Raw genomic sequence first — 18,551 nt, 5'->3', positions numbered from 1 at the left:
ATGGAAGAACCAGAACTGGAACTTTGTGCCTATCATTGGGTAGCTGGAATGATGGGCATCAAAAAAGCACCCAGGTTACTTACAAACAATAATCATTGTTTTATCCTACAACATATATAACAGTTTTGTTTCAAAATTGCAATACCAATATTACCACTAACAATAAACCTAGTAAGTAAAGTTTAAAGTTTCTTTGCAATATTTTTGTCCCTGAAAGTATCCCACCAAGATTTTCCAGTCATGTGTGCTAACCACACTACATGGTTTCTTTTAACCTGACCCAAGAAAGTGCATGTGGGCTTTCTGCAGAAATAGTCGAGAACCAAGAGGTGCAAATACTGACGGTCCCCAACTTAATGATTTTTTTACTTTACAATGGTGCAAAAGTGATACACATTCAGTAGAAAGCATACTTCAAATTTTGAATTTTGATCTTTCCTGGGCTAGTGATGTGCAATATGATACTCTTTCATGAAGCAGGGCAGTGTAGCAAGCTGCAACTCCCAGTCAAGTTTGCAATCACGAGGATAAACAAACTCTATGATGTACAGCCTTGCCAACGTCCTTTGGATATTGTGTTCTGAGTACATTTAAGGCAGACTTGACTAAGCTATGATGTTAGGTAGGTTAGGTGTATTAAATGCATTTTCAGCTTATGATATTTTCATCTTACAATGGGTTTATCCAGAAGTACCATATTTGCCGGCGTATAAGACGACTCGGCGTATAAGACGACCCCCTAACATTTCCACTCAAAATACAGAGTTTGTTATATGGTCGGCTGTGTGCAATTTTGCGAGTGTGGTAAAATCGCATAACAGCAAAATCGCATAACAGCCGAGCATACACCCAGCAGCGCTGCTGATGCCTGAACGGTATGTGGAATGAAGTGGGTGGGCATCGGGAGGCCACTATGGCACGGGGCAAGCACTATGGGCAGTCTATCTGAAGTGTACCTGGCGTATAAGACGACCCCCCACTTGGAGGCATATTTTTCAGGGCCAAAAAATCGTCTTATACGCCGGCAAATACGGTAACCACATCACAAGTCAGTTGAGGAACATCTGAACACCGAGAGGGAGGGACAGAGAAAGGAAGAAAGAGAGAGAGAAGACCCATGAAGTAGACTTTGAAGTAGGAAATCAATATGATTGCTAGAACGGGCTAAAAGCAATGTCACTTCCATCACTTGGATTCCTGGTTTCCTTCCTATCTCACTGGCTGTTCTTTTTTTCTCAGTCACCAATTGCTGATTTCTCTACTCTTCCCCAACCTTTAAATATTGAACAGCACCAGATTTCAGTCCTTATACATCTTTGTTCCCTTATCTTTACTCCCTATCATGGTGATCTCATCCATTCTCAAGGCTCTAAACTTTTTGCTTATGCTGATGATTCCCAAATTTATATTTCCCGAGACCTCGCCACCAAACTCCACACCAGCATCTCCATCTGCTTATTCAACATTTCCAGTTAAATGTCTAATAGGCACTTCCAACTTAACCTTTCCAAAATTAAGCTCCACATTCCCACCCCCACCCACAAAAAAATGTGTTCTTCATACAGTTTATCCCCATCTCTTTTGATGACAGCTCTATTCTAGTTGATAAGACCAAGACCCTTGGGGTCATCTTTGACTCCTCTGTTTCTCTCATCCCTCTCCCCACCCCCCATCCATCAGAAACTCCAGTAGGCTCCATCTTAAAATGTATTCAAAATCTAGACTTTTTCTGGGAAGAGGAAAATATATTTTTCCTACTCCTCCCAGGAAGTACATCTAAACCCCTGGACACTACATATAAAGGAAAAATAAGAAGACTCTGCAAGGTGGGAGAGGAAGGAAGACTGGCTGGGGATGTTGGGACCCAAGGAACAACACAGTGGTGGTTTCCCAAGGTTCCTATTTGCCACATACATCCCATACTTGGGGCTGAAGTCTAGCAACCTGGAAACATCAACAGGCACAGACAACAACAACAAAAAAGCACCAACCAAAGTCTATTTGCTGTGCACTGTCAGTGGAGACCATGTGGGGAGTTTGAGCTTTCACCCTCACCAGAGAGCAATGAGGCAGTCATTTCATCTCCCAATGGAGTGATGTCAGAGAAGGCCTACTGGAGGGTCAGGATTTTACCACAGCAATAAGGAGGCCACCCACCCCATGAAGGGAACATGGAGAGCAGTAATAAGGCACGCCTACTCCTCCCATCCAGGAGGTATTGGTGGAGGCCTATGGGGAGCTGGAACTCCTATCTCCCACCAGTAACATGAAACTATTCTTGTGCCTGAGGGAGTCAATGGAAGCTGAACAAGGAACTTCTATTTGCACCCTCATAGGGCTGTACCAGGAAGCGCTACCTCCTTAGGAAGCCAGCTAAGACAGAAGGGCTCAAAGTTCCATAACAAAATACCCAAAAGTCTATGCTTCAGTTAAAACAAAAAATCATCATCTCATCAAGAACGAGGAAGATTTCAAACTGAATGAAAAAAAAAACAAGCAATAGATGCCAACACTGAAATGATAGAGATGTTAGAGTTACCTGAAAAGATTTTAAAGCAGCCACCATACAATGTTTCAACTAACAATTACAAACACACTTGACATGAAGTTTCAGCAAAGAAATTGAAAATCTCAGCCAAGATATAGAAGTTACAAATAGGAACCAAATGGAAATTTAAAATTAAAAAAAATACAGTAACTAAAAATTTTTATTTTTTATTATTTTTTTAACTCAGTGGATGGGCTTAACAGCAAAATGGAAAGGACAGAGGGAGAAAAAAATCAGTGGATTGAAGATAGAACATAGAAATTACCCAGTCTGTACAAAGAGTTAATAAAATAGAAAATGATACAGCCACTGTGGGAAAGAGTACGGCAGTTCCTCAAAAAATTAAATATAAATTACCAAAGAGCCCAGCAATTACACGTCTAGGTATGAACCCAAAAGGATTGAAAGCAGGGACTCAAACAGGAATTTGTATACCAATGTTTATAGCAGCATTGTTTATAATAACCAAAAAGTAGAAACAACTCAAATGTCCTTTAACAAATGAATAAATAAACAAAATGCAATGTATGCATACAATGGACTATTATTCAGCCTTAAAAAGAAACAAAAGTCTGATACATGCTACAACACGGATGAACCTTGAAAACATTTTGTTAAATGAAATAAGCCAGACACAAAAGAACAAATATTGTGGGATTCAATTTATATGCGGTACCTAGAATAGTAAAATTGGTAGAGAAAGAAAGTAGAATAATGGTTACCAGGACCTGGGAAGAGGGAGGAATAAGGAATTATTGTTTAATGAGTATAGAGTTTCAATTTGGGATGATGGAAAAGTGGTAATTGTTGCATAACAATATGAATGCAGATAATGGTACTGAATTGTACACTTAAAACAGTTTTAAATATTAAAGTTTATGTTACTTTACCACAATAAAAAAAATGTGAATTGGAACAAAAAATTCACAGAGTCTTGGGGAACTGTGAAACTATAAGAAAAAAATGTAGCAACCTGTCACAGAAATCTCACAAAGAGAAAAGAAAGAAAGCAAGGATTAGAAGGTATTTGAAGAAATGATGACTGAAAATTTCCCAAATACTAGGAGGAAAGTAATAACCTACAGATTCAAGAAGCTTGAGTGAACTCCAAACAGGATACATCCAAAGAAACTCACACCAAAACATAGCAGAGTCAGACTTCTGAAAGCCAAAGAAAAAATTTGGAAGGCAACAAGAAAGAAACAATGCCTTACTTATGAGAGAAAAGCAACTAGAATTAAAGAGGATTTCTCATCAGAAACCACGAGACCAGAAGGAAGTTGCATAATATTTTTCAATTGCTAAAATAAAAAGAACTCTCAACCCAGAAACCTATATTCAACCAAAATATTGTTAAAGAATAAGAAGGAAATGAAAACAGTTTTGGATGAGGAAAAACTAAGAGAATTTGTCACCAGCAGACCTACCCTAAAAGAATGACTAAAAGAAGTTTTCTTAAAAGAAAAGAACCAATAAAAGAAGGAACCTTGGAACATCATTGAGGAAGAAAATTCACAGTGAACAAAATATGGATATTTACAATAAACTTTCCTTCTCCGCTTGAATTTCCTAAATTATTTTAGAGGGTTAAAGCAAAAATTACAACAGTATCTATTATAATAGTATAGTTCTAAATGTATGTAGAAAAAATATTTAAAACAATTACATTGGTAAAAGAAGCTGGTTAAGGTACAGTTAGGAAGGTAAGTTTTCTACACTTTAAATGGTAAAATGACTTAACAGTAATAAGTTATTCAAAGCTAATATAATATCAAGGAAACACTAAAATGCTTTACAAAGGGGTACACTCAAAAATACCCTAGATAAATCAATATGAAATAAAAAAAATTCAATAACCACAAGAATGCAATAAAAAGAAAACAGAAATAAAAATAAATAGAAAAAATAAAATAGTCTTAAGCCTAAACATATCAACAATTAAGTTAATATAAATGTTCTAAATATATCAACTAAAAGTAAACTATTGATAGAATGGATAAATTCAGACTTAACCATAGGCTGCCTAAAAGAAACTCATTTCAAATATAATGATATAAGCATACTGAAAGTAAAATGATGCAAAGAAATATATCATTAAGCCAACGTTAATCAAAATAAAGCAGGAGTGTGCATATTAATATCAGATAAAGGATAATTCAGAACAATGAAAAATCACTAGAGACAGAGAGAGACATTTTATAATGATATGATGGTCAATCACGAAAAACATCTCGCAATTCTAAATTTTATGCCCCAGCTAAAAAGCTAAAAAGCTAAACTCACATGAAGACAAATTCATTGAACTCAAAGGACAAATAAACAAATCCACAGTCATAATTGGTAACGTCAATTCCTCTCTCTCAACAACTGATAGAACAGCTAGAAAGAAAACCAGCAAGGAAGGAACTAACCAACAACATCAATCAGTAGGATCTAATCAACATTTATATAACATTCCACCCAACAACAGAACACACACATTCTTTTTAAATCCCATGGAATGTATAGTTCATATCTTGAGCCATCAACAAACCTCAACAAATTTAAGAGAATTGAAATATGTTCTCCAACCACAATAGATTCAAACTAGAAGTCAAAACGCAAAGGTATCAAGAAAATTTCCAAGTAAGTACTTGGAAACTAAATAACTTACTTCTAATAAACCATGGATCAAAGAAAGTCTTGAGGGAAATTTAAACACACACACACACACACACACACACACACACACACACTAAGCTAAACTAAGCTAAGCTAAGCTAAGCTAAACTAAGCTAAATGAATATAAAACTACAAAATGTCAAAATTCATAGGACACAGCACATCAATGCTGAGAGGGAAGTTTATATCTAAATGCATACATTATAAAAGAGAAAATGTCTCATAACAATAACCTAAGCTTCCTCTTCAAGATCCCAAAAAGTAAGAGGAAAATAAACCAAAAGCATGCAGAATAGATTAAATAAGCTACATGATCTAATAATCTAACATAATAGATTAAAGTAGAATACTGAATATATTCAATCACACAAAGAGGGTCGGTCATAACCATTAAGCTGTATTTCTGCCCCCACGACAAAAAGCAGTTTGATATTGTTTGTATTAGTTTCACTGCGGATATTCATTTAGTGGACAGAATGAATTTACCCTACTTCCCAACAATATATTCTCCATTGTCTTTGTCACAGGACCTGAAGTTTCTAACAGGACTTCTTAATGAGCTGGAAATATTTCAAATTGTATGCACAGGCAAAAGAGAAAAAGGTGGGGGGAGGGCCTTCCAAACAAGCTGTGGGCCCTGCCCGTGCGTGGGTACCCCATGGGAAGAGGAAGCAAAGGATAGCCTGCTGTAAACCTGAGTGAAAAATGAAAAAAATAAACAGTTTGACTCGTTCTGCTTTTGTGTTGTAGTAACTCTACCTATTAGGAAAGCACAGCCCAGTGGATGTCAGCCTGTGACCATTGCATGCCTAAGAACCAGCCAATAGTGGAGCTGCTTTTCCTTGTTTGGCTAAGACTTACTTGAAACTCTTTCAATGCAATAAAATAAAAGAGTCAAGACGCTAAAGATGAGCCAAAGGGTTTCTTAAAATGTCACTTCATCCCTATTCAGTATTCAGATGAGCCAAAGGAGTTTTTAAAAATGTCAGTTTAGTGCTCGCTTTGGCAGCACATGTACTAAAAATGTCAGTTTATTCCTCTTCAGTTGTTGCTTGCTTCCAGACCTCTATGGAGGGCAAGTTTCCTTCTGAGCATGTGAGAACACCTGAGCTGAGTGGCACTCTCAGTGGTGGTGGTGTAGATAGAGGTAGAACTCAGGGCTCCCAGTCGACCTCTACAGAACCAACGTAGCATCTATTCCAGCCTTGGTGTGAAGGAAGAGAGTAGTAAATAATCTGACCTTTCTATTCACTGTCCCAGTATTTGGGAAATAACTGTGCATTCAGGACATACAACTGAGAGGCGTTTCTTCTCTAATACCCACCAGAAACCAAGGAAGTAAGAAAGCACCATTTTCAATAAAAGTTTTAAGCAAGGGATTCTGGAAGGGGTGTATGTTCTCAGCTCTTGTGTGTTGATTGTTTTCTAGGAAAGGAGCACAAAGATCTTTTTTTTTCCCCTTGAGAAGGAGATATTGTTATATGATGGTTATGGGATCTTCCAAAACATTAGTCCCTCCTTTAGGAAGTCATAGTAACAAGGTATATAGAGAGAGAGAAGCAGGAAGTCTACCCTCCAACACTAGTTACTCATGAGAAGGGATCAGAAACTCCCAACTCTGTGGAAAGGGGTGGAAAAGACAATAGCTCTCCCATCTTCCTCTCCCCAAAAGAATACTCTGCCATCATAATTAATGAGCCAGATCTAAGACACAAAAACTAGACATAAACAAAGCCAGAAGAAACAACATATAAATAGGACAAAACTAAAGTTCTGGATTTAATTAGTGCACGTTTTAGAAGTCCATAAATATTCATTTGGCCAAAGAAAATCATTTGGCTTAAAACGCTAAACACTTTGCTTAATATTTAACTAGAGTGGAAAAGACCCCTTCGGGAGAGAGTTGAAAGCAGCTAATTGCAACTACTTCTGCATTCCAGCATCCTCACACTATGTTATCTAGAATAACACAAGAGCACTGCAGAACATCTTACATTTCTTTAAAGCAAGGTTATTTATTATTCAGGTAATACTCTCGTTTTTCCTTTGAAAATACATTTTGTTTGCCTAGATTTAACAAATATTCCATCAGTTAATATGCTTTGGGCTACACGTAACAAAAGACAGGAGAAAATAAACCCAATGTAAATTATTTTAAACAAGAGGGAATGTACTCTATCACATAGCTAAATGTCTAGAAGGGAGCATATGGCCAATGAAGCAGCATAAAGACTCCCGTTTCATATCTTTATGATTCTCTCAACTGTCTTCTGCCATGTTTTGGTTCTGTCCGCAGACTGACTATATAATCTCAAAATACCTACCCGTATAATCTCAAAATACCTACCAGTAACACGGGACACGATGCACTTCTTTTTTTATGCTTATTTTAAGAAAAAGAACCATGGAAAAGAAAGTCTTTTCTTCTCTTGAGTCTGATTGGGATCAGTATAAGTCATATGCCTCCTTCTGTGTACTTATGTGGAATGAGACTATGTGAGTTAAGTGATTTGTTCAGTATTATGAAAGGAACAATAGAGAGGGTGAAGACAGAGCCAATAAAAATACAATAATACTCATTTATACATACGACTCAGCATGTGGATATTTTCTATATGTTTGCTATAATAATAATAATAATAATAATAATTTCAAAAATGACATTTAACCTCCTCATTCCAGTATTTTGATTTATGACTTACAACTAATATTAAAACAAAGTGATCTTGCCCTGAAAACATTTGCACAGATTCTACCAATGACTTTAATTTTGTATAATATCATGTAATTAATACCTCATATTGGTGTAGTTCAATGGTAAATATGAGACTTTGAAATAATAGTCTACTGGATTATTGAAAGCCTATTTAATTTCTTGTCACCAGGAGTTCAGTTTCTGCCCTGAAGCCCTCCTGCTGCTTAAAAATATATATTAAATCATGAGTGAAAAGGTTGTCTTCAACATTTTGTTCAACGTAAATAAATAGTGTTTTTAGAAAACCCTTCTAATGCCATCATCTGACATAATTTTTTATCTTTAAACTCCTTTAAGTAACAGTAATAATATTTGCTTACCTACAGTAATTTTTTAACAATTCATTAATCTTCTGAAATGTTTTGATAGGCTAAAATGAAAAGCCCCCATGCAGTATGACCACCTCCACCAGTTTCAGTTATTATTTAATTAAATTTCAAATGGCAGTTTGTTATGCATCGAAATAAAACATTTTGCACATTGCTGCCACTTCTTACCTTTGTGCTCCTCTCTACCAGTGTTTGTTTTTACCACTTTAATTGATACTGTTAAGCACTTTGTAGTAAAATCTCAATGGAGAACAGTAGTCAGATCTGTTATAGTGAAATACTGGACCCCTTTCTACTTACTTCACATGGCATGATTTGTTCGCTGTACGATTTCATTCCAATAAACTATTTTAGCAAGAAAATTTGCTAGTCTAATTTTACAGCCATCTGACAACAGTCATCTGATAACCAATGGTGGGGACTTCCTGATTACTGTCTAGTTTAGAAATACACTTAGCAAACAGAAATCCTTTGAAACTTTTTTCTGAGACAATTTCTCCTTTGTCATTTGCCCTGCAGGAAGAGCTCAGAATACCAGCTGCACCAACAGACAGAAAATCTTGCTTGCTTTCTTTAATGGGCAACTGGGCCACACTAACATTTCCTTGATGTTTTTTTGCCCAAGCAGCTGGAGTTCTTTATATGTAGCTAAATTTTCTCAACAGGAGATACATCCCACTGACATACCCAGTTCAAGTCAAATTATTTATACTTTCAAAAGAAACAAATGTCAAGATAGCTTCTAGAGTATATAAAAAGGATTTAGTTTATTTTACTTTGAAAATGTAGTCTACCTTTTACAGAAAACTTATAAACTAGGATTTTGGACCTGTTCAAAGAAAGGGCAATTGTATTGGCAAACACTAACCAACATCAAAGTTTCATCAAAGACATCTGTCAGTATAAAAATCTCTAATTCTGGCAAGTCGTTTTAACTTACTCTATCAATTAGGATTGGGTTTGGCTGCATATGAAAGAAACTTAATGTGTCAATGTAGGTTTATCCTTGAAAAAAAAAAGTACCATTCTAGTGAGTGATGTTGATAATGAGGGAGGCTTTGCATGAGTGGGGGCAGGGAGTTAAGGGGAATCTCTGTACCTTCTTCTCAGTTTTGTTGTAAACCTAATATTGCTCTAAAATGATACAGTCTCAAAAAATTAAAAGAAACTTAAAATAACACTGTTTAAACAAAAGTAGAAGTTTATTTTTCTCCTCGTGTAAAACAAGTCCAGTGGTCGAAAGTCTAGATTTGAAAAGATAGTTCCACAGTCACAAATAACCCAGACTCCTCTTAACTGCTTTGCCAGCTTACCACAGGGTCTCCATCCTCAAAGCTACCTCATGGTCTAAAATGGGCTGCTGGTGTTCTATTCATCACATTCAAATTCCAGGGAGTAGGAAGGAAGAAGGTAAAAGGAACAAAAATGCCAATTACCAAGCTAAGTCCGGTTCCTTTAAACACCCTTCCCGGAAGTCCCTTGCAACACCTATACTTACATATCCTTGGCTAGAACTTCATCATATGACTATACTTAACTGCACGGAAGTCTGGGAAAGGATTCTCTTCTCGGGGCACATTATCTGCATTCAGAAATCCTGAGGCATAGAGGGCCAACATTTTTCTACGCCATTTTATATAAGGGACTTGAGCATCTGCCGACTTGGGTATCAGAGGTCCAATCCCCTGTGGATACAGAAGAACAACTGTAGTTAAGTTTTTGTGGAGTCAAAACTTATACATGGATTTTCAACTGTGTGGGGGCTGGCATGCCTAACACCCCGAGTTGTTCAAGAGTCAACTGTATAAGTAAATGAATTTGGAAGAACTGCGAAAGAATCCTCAGTAGGTAGTCAATATGTGTTATCCGGGCAAAGGGCCAAGGGACGAATATCTTTTTTTTTTTTAAGCTGAGCCATCCTGCTACCTGTTGGCAGCTCAGCGGCTGCTCAGCTCGGGCTGGACTCGAACTGCTGTTGCTCAGAGCTCAAACTCTTGAGCGAGCTCTTAACAAACTGAGCCACTCGGCCGGCCCTGGACAAATATCTTTGTGTTGTTCAGTTGTTCCACTTGTTATAATAGGCATGTGTTATTTCTGTAATTTGAAAAAACATAAAAATGGTTTTTAAAAAAATGTGGCCGTTTCCAGATCCAAACATCATAACACCTTCCACTATACATGAAAATTCGTAATAAGTCCAGGATGCATTCTATCCTAAGGGATCTTACTGAAGAACTTAATAAGCTCTCAATGCAAACCAGTTTACCTAAGTCATTTTAAATTATTTACTTAGGGATATTATTTATTGAAAGTACATTAGATGGATAATATTAGGAAGACCATTGTATTCTTTTTGCGCTAATGGATATTAACAAATGTTTATAAATATTTAAATATGAATGTTAGGCAGAATGATATCACAATAGGTATCTTTGCAGAATTATCTGGTATACTAGAATTCATGAAATTAAACAAAATAACCTTTATGAATTGTATTTAATGTTTGCCTATTTAATTCCATTTAGGCTATGAACCTTTCATGAAAAAGTCTTGTTTGGGAATTAGTCACACCTTGCGAGAATAAACCATTTTCATGTCAACTTCATCAAAGTTTCATGAAGAAAAATACTAAATCATGTACAACAACATCACATAAATTATATTTGATCCAGACATAATAAAGGATATGAAACGTATGAAAAAATAAGGAAAAACAAATTAATCCCCTACCTATTGTACTTCAGCTGAATGGCTAGATGGCATGGAAAACATCCCATGTAGTGACTTGAGAAAAAAGCTAGCAGCTAGCAATGCTGAGACATTATTGTTTGCACTATAAGGTCAAAAAATGTTTCAATTGTTAGGCCATATTTAGGGAAGGAGCAGAAACCTTTTTATCCTAAAAGCCATCTTGTGTTGTTTTGTACCTTGAGCCTGTTGGCTTGTATTTGTCTCACGGCTGGGAAGCCACCTGGAATGTAGAAACCACCTTATCCTAAAAGGTATTTTGTCTTGTTTTGTACTTTGTACCTGTTGGCTTGTGTTTGTCTCCTAGGGGCTTATGATCAGCAGACCTGGGTGGTCTGAGACAGTGGTCTGGGGGCCAGGATGTGGAGCCAGAGGGCTTGGTCATGTCTGGAAACCCTTTGTTGTGAGAGACAATGTAACAAAGAAGCCCCTGAAGCATTGAAGGGGGAACAGCCTCATTTATCCCCTCCAATAAACTCCATACCCCTTTTTGCTTGGCGAGCTTATGGTCTTTTCTAACCTGACCTCCTGCAGCTCAAACATGCCAAATAAATTCTAATAGACCAGTTTTGGTGTCCTGCAACTCTTTCCTGCATCCTTGCCTAACAATTTGGTGGCCCATATGGGGATCGAACTCGCGACCTTAGCATTATCAACACCTTAAAATTTTTCATAATAATAATTTTCAAAGTGAAATTTTAGATTTAAACTTTTATCTAAATACTTCATCCAATAATGGCAATATTTGGCTTCCGCCTTAGTTGTAGTCATACTAGGTCATTTGGCATCAGGCCAAAAAGTGTTCAGTGGATCACTTAATGAAAATGTCCCATTGGATAAACAATAATGCTTTATTGCAAATGGTCTTTCAGGAACACTCGTATACATAATAAAGACTTGGGGAGATTGTAATAAATGTCTGTTTCTAAATAGTATCCCTCTCCCTCAATACTCATTCTGAATCAGAAATGGGCATTTTAAACAAGCAAACTATGAGCTTTTTCTGCCTTTCCTAGGATCATGTTTTGAAAAAACGGTGCTGTAATAGAAAACTCATATTTAAACTTGATATTCACCATTATAGACTGTCTTCATGTTTGAAAAATAAGGGTCATGTTTGCAACTGGCATTGTCATATACATAGAGCTTGAAAAAAATATGCTGTAGTTTAGTACATGGAAAAAAAACTCCAAAAAACTAGAATATGACTGAAATTCCTTGTCGTGGACCACATTTTTCTTAGTAGTGAAATGTGGCCAACAGGATGGAGTTGGTAGATAAATCTGTGAGGTTAATTTTGTAAATGTTTTAACTGTTTTTGCAAGGCTGGGATGGTATAATTTCTCTTTCTGTGGTGGGTGTATAGTCAAAATGGGGAGTTGGCACACAGGGATAGATTCAAATTGGAAAGTAGTGAGTAATTATATTCAAGAACCAAGAGCCCAATCCTACAATAACTCTTCATGGCTTCCAATTCCTACATTTATTTTCAGTTAAATGAAAGCAGCCATCTAAGTGATGTTGTGCTGGGAATCAGGACATTATAGAATATCTTAGTTCCAATTCCATAAATCTGTATCTTCAAATAAAACCCCAAGTGCAAATAATACATCTCAATCACTTTGTAAATCATTTTTCTGTGTTGGTTCTTTCTCTCAATCTTTAGCCAAAACTAGATCTGGGACAGATTCCAGGCCAGGATGAAAATGCAAAATTCCATACTCCCCATTCTTTGATTATTTTGCCTTGAAGTGGATACATGGCAATTAGCCACTAGGGAACTCAAAATTTGCTGATTTACTCTCTTCATTAATCAAATTGACCAAGTAATTTCTAAACTTTCAGTCAGCTTTGTACCTTCCTGTTACTAGCCACGTATGTAGTCTTCCTGCCTCAGAAACTATAGACATAAACAGGGCTTTTAAAAATAATCTGGTCCTACCAACCTATTTGAGGAAGATGAACCCAGCTTTCTTTAGGAGTTGCTCAAGGCTTGGCTTTTGGGCAGAACTATCATCGGACTCTAGTTTAGGGATTGTGACTCTTTGAAAACGAAGCTCTTGAGTTCTTCCCAAAATACCCCGTGTGAGTGCTTTAGGATGGTCTTAAGGGGAGGAGGAAACGCAAAACGGGGCGACCCTGCGTCCTGACATTTGGCTCCCAATTGAGAGTAGTTCCTATCGGAGGGGTGGGAGCGGGGCTAGCCAGAACATCTGAACTTCAGAAGGGTCACCTGGGTTCCAGGGATAGTTCTGACACTAAAGAGACACGTGCTTAATATTTAACTTCTTTATAGGAAGGCAAGCAGTACATACCTGCCCAGTCATAGTTGCCAATATGCTTGGATCCCTTTCCTTCTCTCACTTGGGAATTATAAACAATGGGAATAATATAGGGTAAGTTACTTAGAATGCTGCCTGTAACATATTATTATATTGCCAATCTTTGAGTGGCTCGCCCCGCCATGTGTTAAACGCAGCGGGCAGATGTTCTTTAATCTGGCCCATGACTGCGCATGTGCGCCCCCACGCGAACGCGCGCACCCAGTGGCTTTCGTGCCCAGGAGTAAGCTCCGCCCCGAGGTCACGCCCCTTAAAGCGCGGGCACCACGCTTGAGGCGCGTGCTCGTCTGGGGAGTGACGTAAACCCTCGAGCAGGTCGGGGAGATCCGGGCGTTTACTTCCGAGGCCAAGGGCGCTTTATTTCCGGAAAAAGCCACCACCGCGGGTAGTGGGCTGTGCGGGTGGCGCTTGCAGCTGCCTGGCGGCCCCCGTGGCCTCGGTCCCGGCAAGCCAGGCATGAAGATCACGAGGCAGAAACACGCCAAGAAGCATCTCGGCTTCTTTCGCAACAATTTCGGGGTCCGGGAGCCGTACCAGATCCTGCTGGACGGTACCTTCTGTCAGGCGGCGCTGCGGGGCCGCATCCAGCTGCGGGAGCAGCTGCCCCACTACCTCATGGGGGAGACACAGCTGTGCACCACCAGGTGGGCCGGGCCGGGGCCGGGGCCGGGGCGCGGGGGAGCCGGCGGTTGCGGGAGAGGCGAGCCCACGAGGCGCTGACAGTTTGGTGGTGGCACTGTGGCGGTCAGGGGCGTATCTACAATGTAGGCAAAACTGTGCCCTGAAAATATTCACGTGTCGTTCCGTTAGCCTGGGGAATAAGGCCACGTGGTTTGTGGTCCCACAGGACTTTGAACCTTGGTCCCAGTCCTACCAGCGGTTGTTGCAGGCACGTTATTTAACCTCGACCAGCCTCGGATTTCTCATCTGTAAAAAAAACAACAAAAAAACCCCCCTAAAACATAACTACTTAGAAGGTTGCTGTAAGGATCAAACCGAGAGGCGTAGGTAGAGTATTTATTGGTCTCTCAAACTCACCCCCTTTACAGGGTTGCTGTTTATTTGCATAGCTCTTCCCAATGTAAATTTAAAAACGTCAAGCTTCCCCACTGCCCTGTGAAGTAACGTCTTCCATTCCCAAAAAGCTAATTCAGGATCTGAGATGACGAACTTTTGCCCAAGGTTATTCGTTTATTCAACTGTCTGTGTTAAGTTACCAGCCACGTGCCAGGCACTGCTGTCGCCCCAGAGCATAACTTGGTGAATGGGACATCGGCCCTCAAGGCCAAGAAAGTACATGTCACCCTCCACTTGGTGTGTTTCGTCGCCAGGTCCCGTGTCCCCGTTTCATCAGTGTGGAAACATGAGGATGGAACCTTATAGGGATGGGAAGGAGAGAGGTTGGAATAATGAAGGTTTCATAGAAGGGATAACTTTTGTGCCCAGGCACAGCTCTGAAGGGAAGGACTATTTTGAGTGAACGAAAAGTGACAAGTGACGTTCCTTGTTGTGGGGATTTTTTGAACAAAGGAATGGAGTTGTGACGTGCCTGAGAAAGGGATGAGAGCACAGAGTATAGTTGGAAATGAAGCTGGGAAAAAGGTAAATTGAGGCCAGATCATGCCGAGCTATTAGTTAAAAAGTAGGTTTTTTGGTTTTTTTTTTTTCATTTTACAATGTTGACTTTAAAAAAGTGAAAAGAAGAAAGTTAAAATGACCCATAATACCAACACCAGTGAATGACCACCGTTAACATGGCTATATCATACATCCAGTTCTTTCTAGGTATACACGCAAAAAACACAAGAACACGCTCTTTACTGTGCATATAATGTTAATGGCCTGCTTTTCTCTTAACGCTGTGTTATGAACAGGTTTCCATATTCCGGACTTCTCGGGCAGTGCCTCAGATGGGTTATAGAGACCCCAAAATGTTTGACCCTTTCGCCTTCAGGGCTGCCACACAAGTCCTTAGATAGCTTGTGCCCCTGAGTTGCTTCTGGCTACAAGCAGCTTGTCCATTTATCCCCGTGTGCCACAGAAATAGGAACATTTTTAATACAGTGCTATGGTATAAAAAAGGTTGAGAAGTACTGCAGAAAATGATATTCCACAGCTTTTTTTTCCTAAAGAATTTAACTTCTGGAATACTTCATACATACACAAAAGTGGAATAGTACAGTCAAATGTCTGATAACCAGCTTTTGCAATTATGGATATAGCCAACCATGTTTCATTCATTTTACACGTGGTAAATTTTGTAAAGCCAATGGCAGGACATGCATAGGAAATATTCACTAACTAGCTGGCAATTTGGGCTTGAAACTCAAAATAGAGGTCAAAACTGATGACTGTAGAAAGCAAAGTCTCTTAAAAAACAAAAACTAATGGTGTGATAAGGTGAGCCCGGTAAGACTGGCTAGGTTTGAAGAAATAACTTTGACTCAGTAGTTCTTTTTTTTTTTCTTAGTGTTATGGAAGAAGTGCCTGGGGATCTTATGAAAATGTTAATACATGTATTTGACTCCTTCTCAAGAGATGCAGATTTTGGGATGAGAAAGGAGCTAGAAATAATATACATTTACTATTACTGTCATTCTGATATGAATCCATGATGGATGACACTGGGAAAAACATTGGCTTATAGTAACATGAAAATCCAGAGTGAAAGGAAATTGTGATTGTTTTTCAGCAGCCTGATGACTTGAGAATTTTCACTTTTCTGAACAGAAAATATTTTGAAGGTGTACCAATTTGTACTTGAAATAGAAGCCCATAGCACTATGGTTGGGGCAAGGCATCTATTGTCAAGCTACTCAGATTTACATTTCAGCCCTACCACTTATTAATTTGAATTTGGGCATATTACTTGAAATCTCACAGAATGAGGTGCTCTGAGATTAGGATAATTTTAAAGTAAGCTGCCTAACTTTGTAGGGATGTTGAGATTAAGCACGACTATGTAAAGGCCAGTTAGCATGCTGCCTGGCACATAATAAGTGCTCAGTCAATTTTAACTATTATTGTTCTTTCTACTTGCTGTATGAATTTTCCAGGTTTTTAAGAGTGAAATGGCTACTATATGATTTGTGGCTACCATATGACAAATTCAGATTGTATTGGTATATAGTTTTAGCTTTGAAAACAAAATTGAGTATTATTTTTTATACTTGCTTTATGTGAACAACCGATATGTTTCTGTTATAATTATGAACCACTAATAACATTTTCTTTTTCAGGTGTGTGTTAAAAGAGTTAGAAACGTTGGGAAAGGACTTATATGGGGCAAAACTGATTGCACAAAAATGCCAGGTTCGAAATTGCTCCCATTTCAAGAATGCAGTGAATGGATCCGAATGTCTGCTTTCTATGGTTGAAGAGGGAAACCCTCATCATTATTTTGTGGCATCTCAGGTGATACTACTTTTAAAACCAGAGTCAATTTTAATCATTTCTAGTTAGACTTCATATGGAACTATTTATAATAAGATAAAAATTAGTGGAAGTGGTTTGTTAAAGTATTTCAACTTTTTAAAATACCAGCGTTTAAGTTAATTTGCAGTCAATAAAACCAATTGTCATTAGAAAATTTGAGAACCTTGAGCATATTGATTTTCTTAATTACTGAAGCTTTCTTTTTTAAAATAAGAAATTACTGACATAGAGATGTGACTATACATCTTTTGGTTCTTGAAGGGAAGACAAGTAGAGCAAAGATTTTACATTCTATGTTCATAAACATGTTTTCATGTTTCTGGATTTCTCAAATTGTTATGTTTCGTATTTGAGACTATATCACCAATATGAGACTGTTTCAGTCTTTTAAAAAGACTGGGAGGCAAGGGAAGAGAGACTCTCAGGGCTGATATTAGCGAAGAAGTTCACATGCATGCAGTTTGCTTAAGTATGCTTTCAGAACTATAAAATTACATAATTAGAGGCAAAGCTGCATCTATAGTCTAAGTCAACTAATTCCTACTTTATTTCTATTCAACCTCTGTAAGCATTTGTAACCTTTTCTGGAGCATGTCCTAGAGCAGAAGCAAGGGACACCACCTAACAGGTTTACCTTTGCATTAGTTTGTAATTCATGGTCTTAGAATATTGATAAACCCAGTTCACACTGTTGCTGCGACAATAAACAAGAACTTCGCTTCTTGAGGGGAGAAAATCAAGTTCACACGGTTGCCACTTAACCATTTGTGCTGTCTTTGTTTCTCTCCTTTATCATAAAATATACTGTACTGCCACTAATGAAACATACAGATTTGAAAAATACAACCTATGATCTCTTATTTTTAATACAACCCTCTTGAAGCTCTTAGAAACCCCATTTAAGGTATCTTATGTAATTGACGTACTTGAACTAAATAATTCTGTTTTTCTTTTTAATAGGATCAGAATTTGTCTATGAAAGTAAAGAAAAAGCCCGGAGTTCCTCTTATGTTTATTATTCAGAACACTATAGTCTTGGACAAACCTTCTCCCAAAACAATTGCCTTTGTTAAAGCAGTAGAGTCAGGTCAGCTTGTCTCAGTTCATGAGAAGCAAAGTATCAAGCAACTCAAAGAGGAACATGGTTTAGTGAAAAACCCTGAACAGAGAAGAAGAAAGCAGCGCAAAAAAGTAAGTGGCCCCAATCCTCTTAGCTGTTTGAAGAAAAAGAAAAAAACACAGGACACAAAACCATCTGCCTCTGAAAAGAAAAGAAGAAGAAAAAAAAGAATCCGGAACAGATCAACCTCAAACGTCATTTCTGAAAAGCAGAATACAGAAGGATAAGAAATCCTTTGGATACTTTGAAAGACATTCAAATGTGAAAAGTAAATTTCTTTTTAAAAGTGTGGAAGTACTTATGATAAAAAAACAAATTTATTTTTGTAATGAATGTTGACCCATAAGCCTTTGCCTAAAATTATTTGTAAATAAAAAAACAAAAACAGCGAATGTGTTTAGGTGTGGAAGTGTTTACTTTTCTTACTTATTGATTTTGGAGGTTGTTCTTTGATGTAAAACTATCATCTCTTTCTGCCTCACTGCCAGCTGTTACCCCCCAACATTATGTGCAAATTGTTTAAAAAGTCAAATAATGTCAAAAGGCTTGTGACAAAAAAAGTAGTCCCTCTTTCACATTCACAGAAGAAATTTCCTCTCTCATGTAGTGGTTA

At 38.0% G+C, this 18,551-nt stretch overlaps 1 protein-coding gene across 1 annotated transcript; it reads left to right on the top strand.

Moving 5' to 3' along the window:
* Nucleotides 1-13,684: 13,684 nt before the first annotated feature.
* On the top strand, nucleotides 13,685-18,334 carry UTP23 (UTP23 small subunit processome component). The gene is made up of 3 exons (XM_019642086.1): nucleotides 13,685-14,027; nucleotides 16,623-16,797; nucleotides 17,779-18,334. The coding sequence occupies exons 1-3, from the start codon at nucleotides 13,840-13,842 to the stop codon at nucleotides 18,163-18,165; spliced, it is 750 nt and encodes a 249-aa protein (XP_019497631.1). The 5' UTR covers nucleotides 13,685-13,839; the 3' UTR covers nucleotides 18,166-18,334.
* The last annotated feature ends 217 nt before the right edge of the window (nucleotides 18,335-18,551 follow it).

Source organism: Hipposideros armiger, unplaced genomic scaffold, assembly GCF_001890085.2.
Source record: "Hipposideros armiger isolate ML-2016 unplaced genomic scaffold, ASM189008v1 scaffold_65, whole genome shotgun sequence".
In the NCBI taxonomy this organism is placed as follows: Eukaryota; Metazoa; Chordata; class Mammalia; order Chiroptera; family Hipposideridae; genus Hipposideros; species Hipposideros armiger.
Note: the sequence above shows the minus strand (reverse complement) of the source record. Positions and strands in the feature narration are given on the sequence as shown.

What these genes read in the sequence shown, in the direction of transcription:
- UTP23 (XM_019642086.1), top strand. Translation starts at nt 13,840, where the DNA reads ATGAAGATCACGAGGCAGAAACACGCCAAGAAGCATCTCGGCTTCTTT. An exon ending in ACACAGCTGTGCACCACCAG is followed by an intron (nt 14,028 to 16,622) that starts GTGGGCCGGGCC and finishes TTTCTTTTTCAG; the next exon opens with GTGTGTGTTAAAAGAGTTAG. An exon ending in ATTATTTTGTGGCATCTCAG is followed by an intron (nt 16,798 to 17,778) that starts GTGATACTACTT and finishes TCTTTTTAATAG; the next exon opens with GATCAGAATTTGTCTATGAA.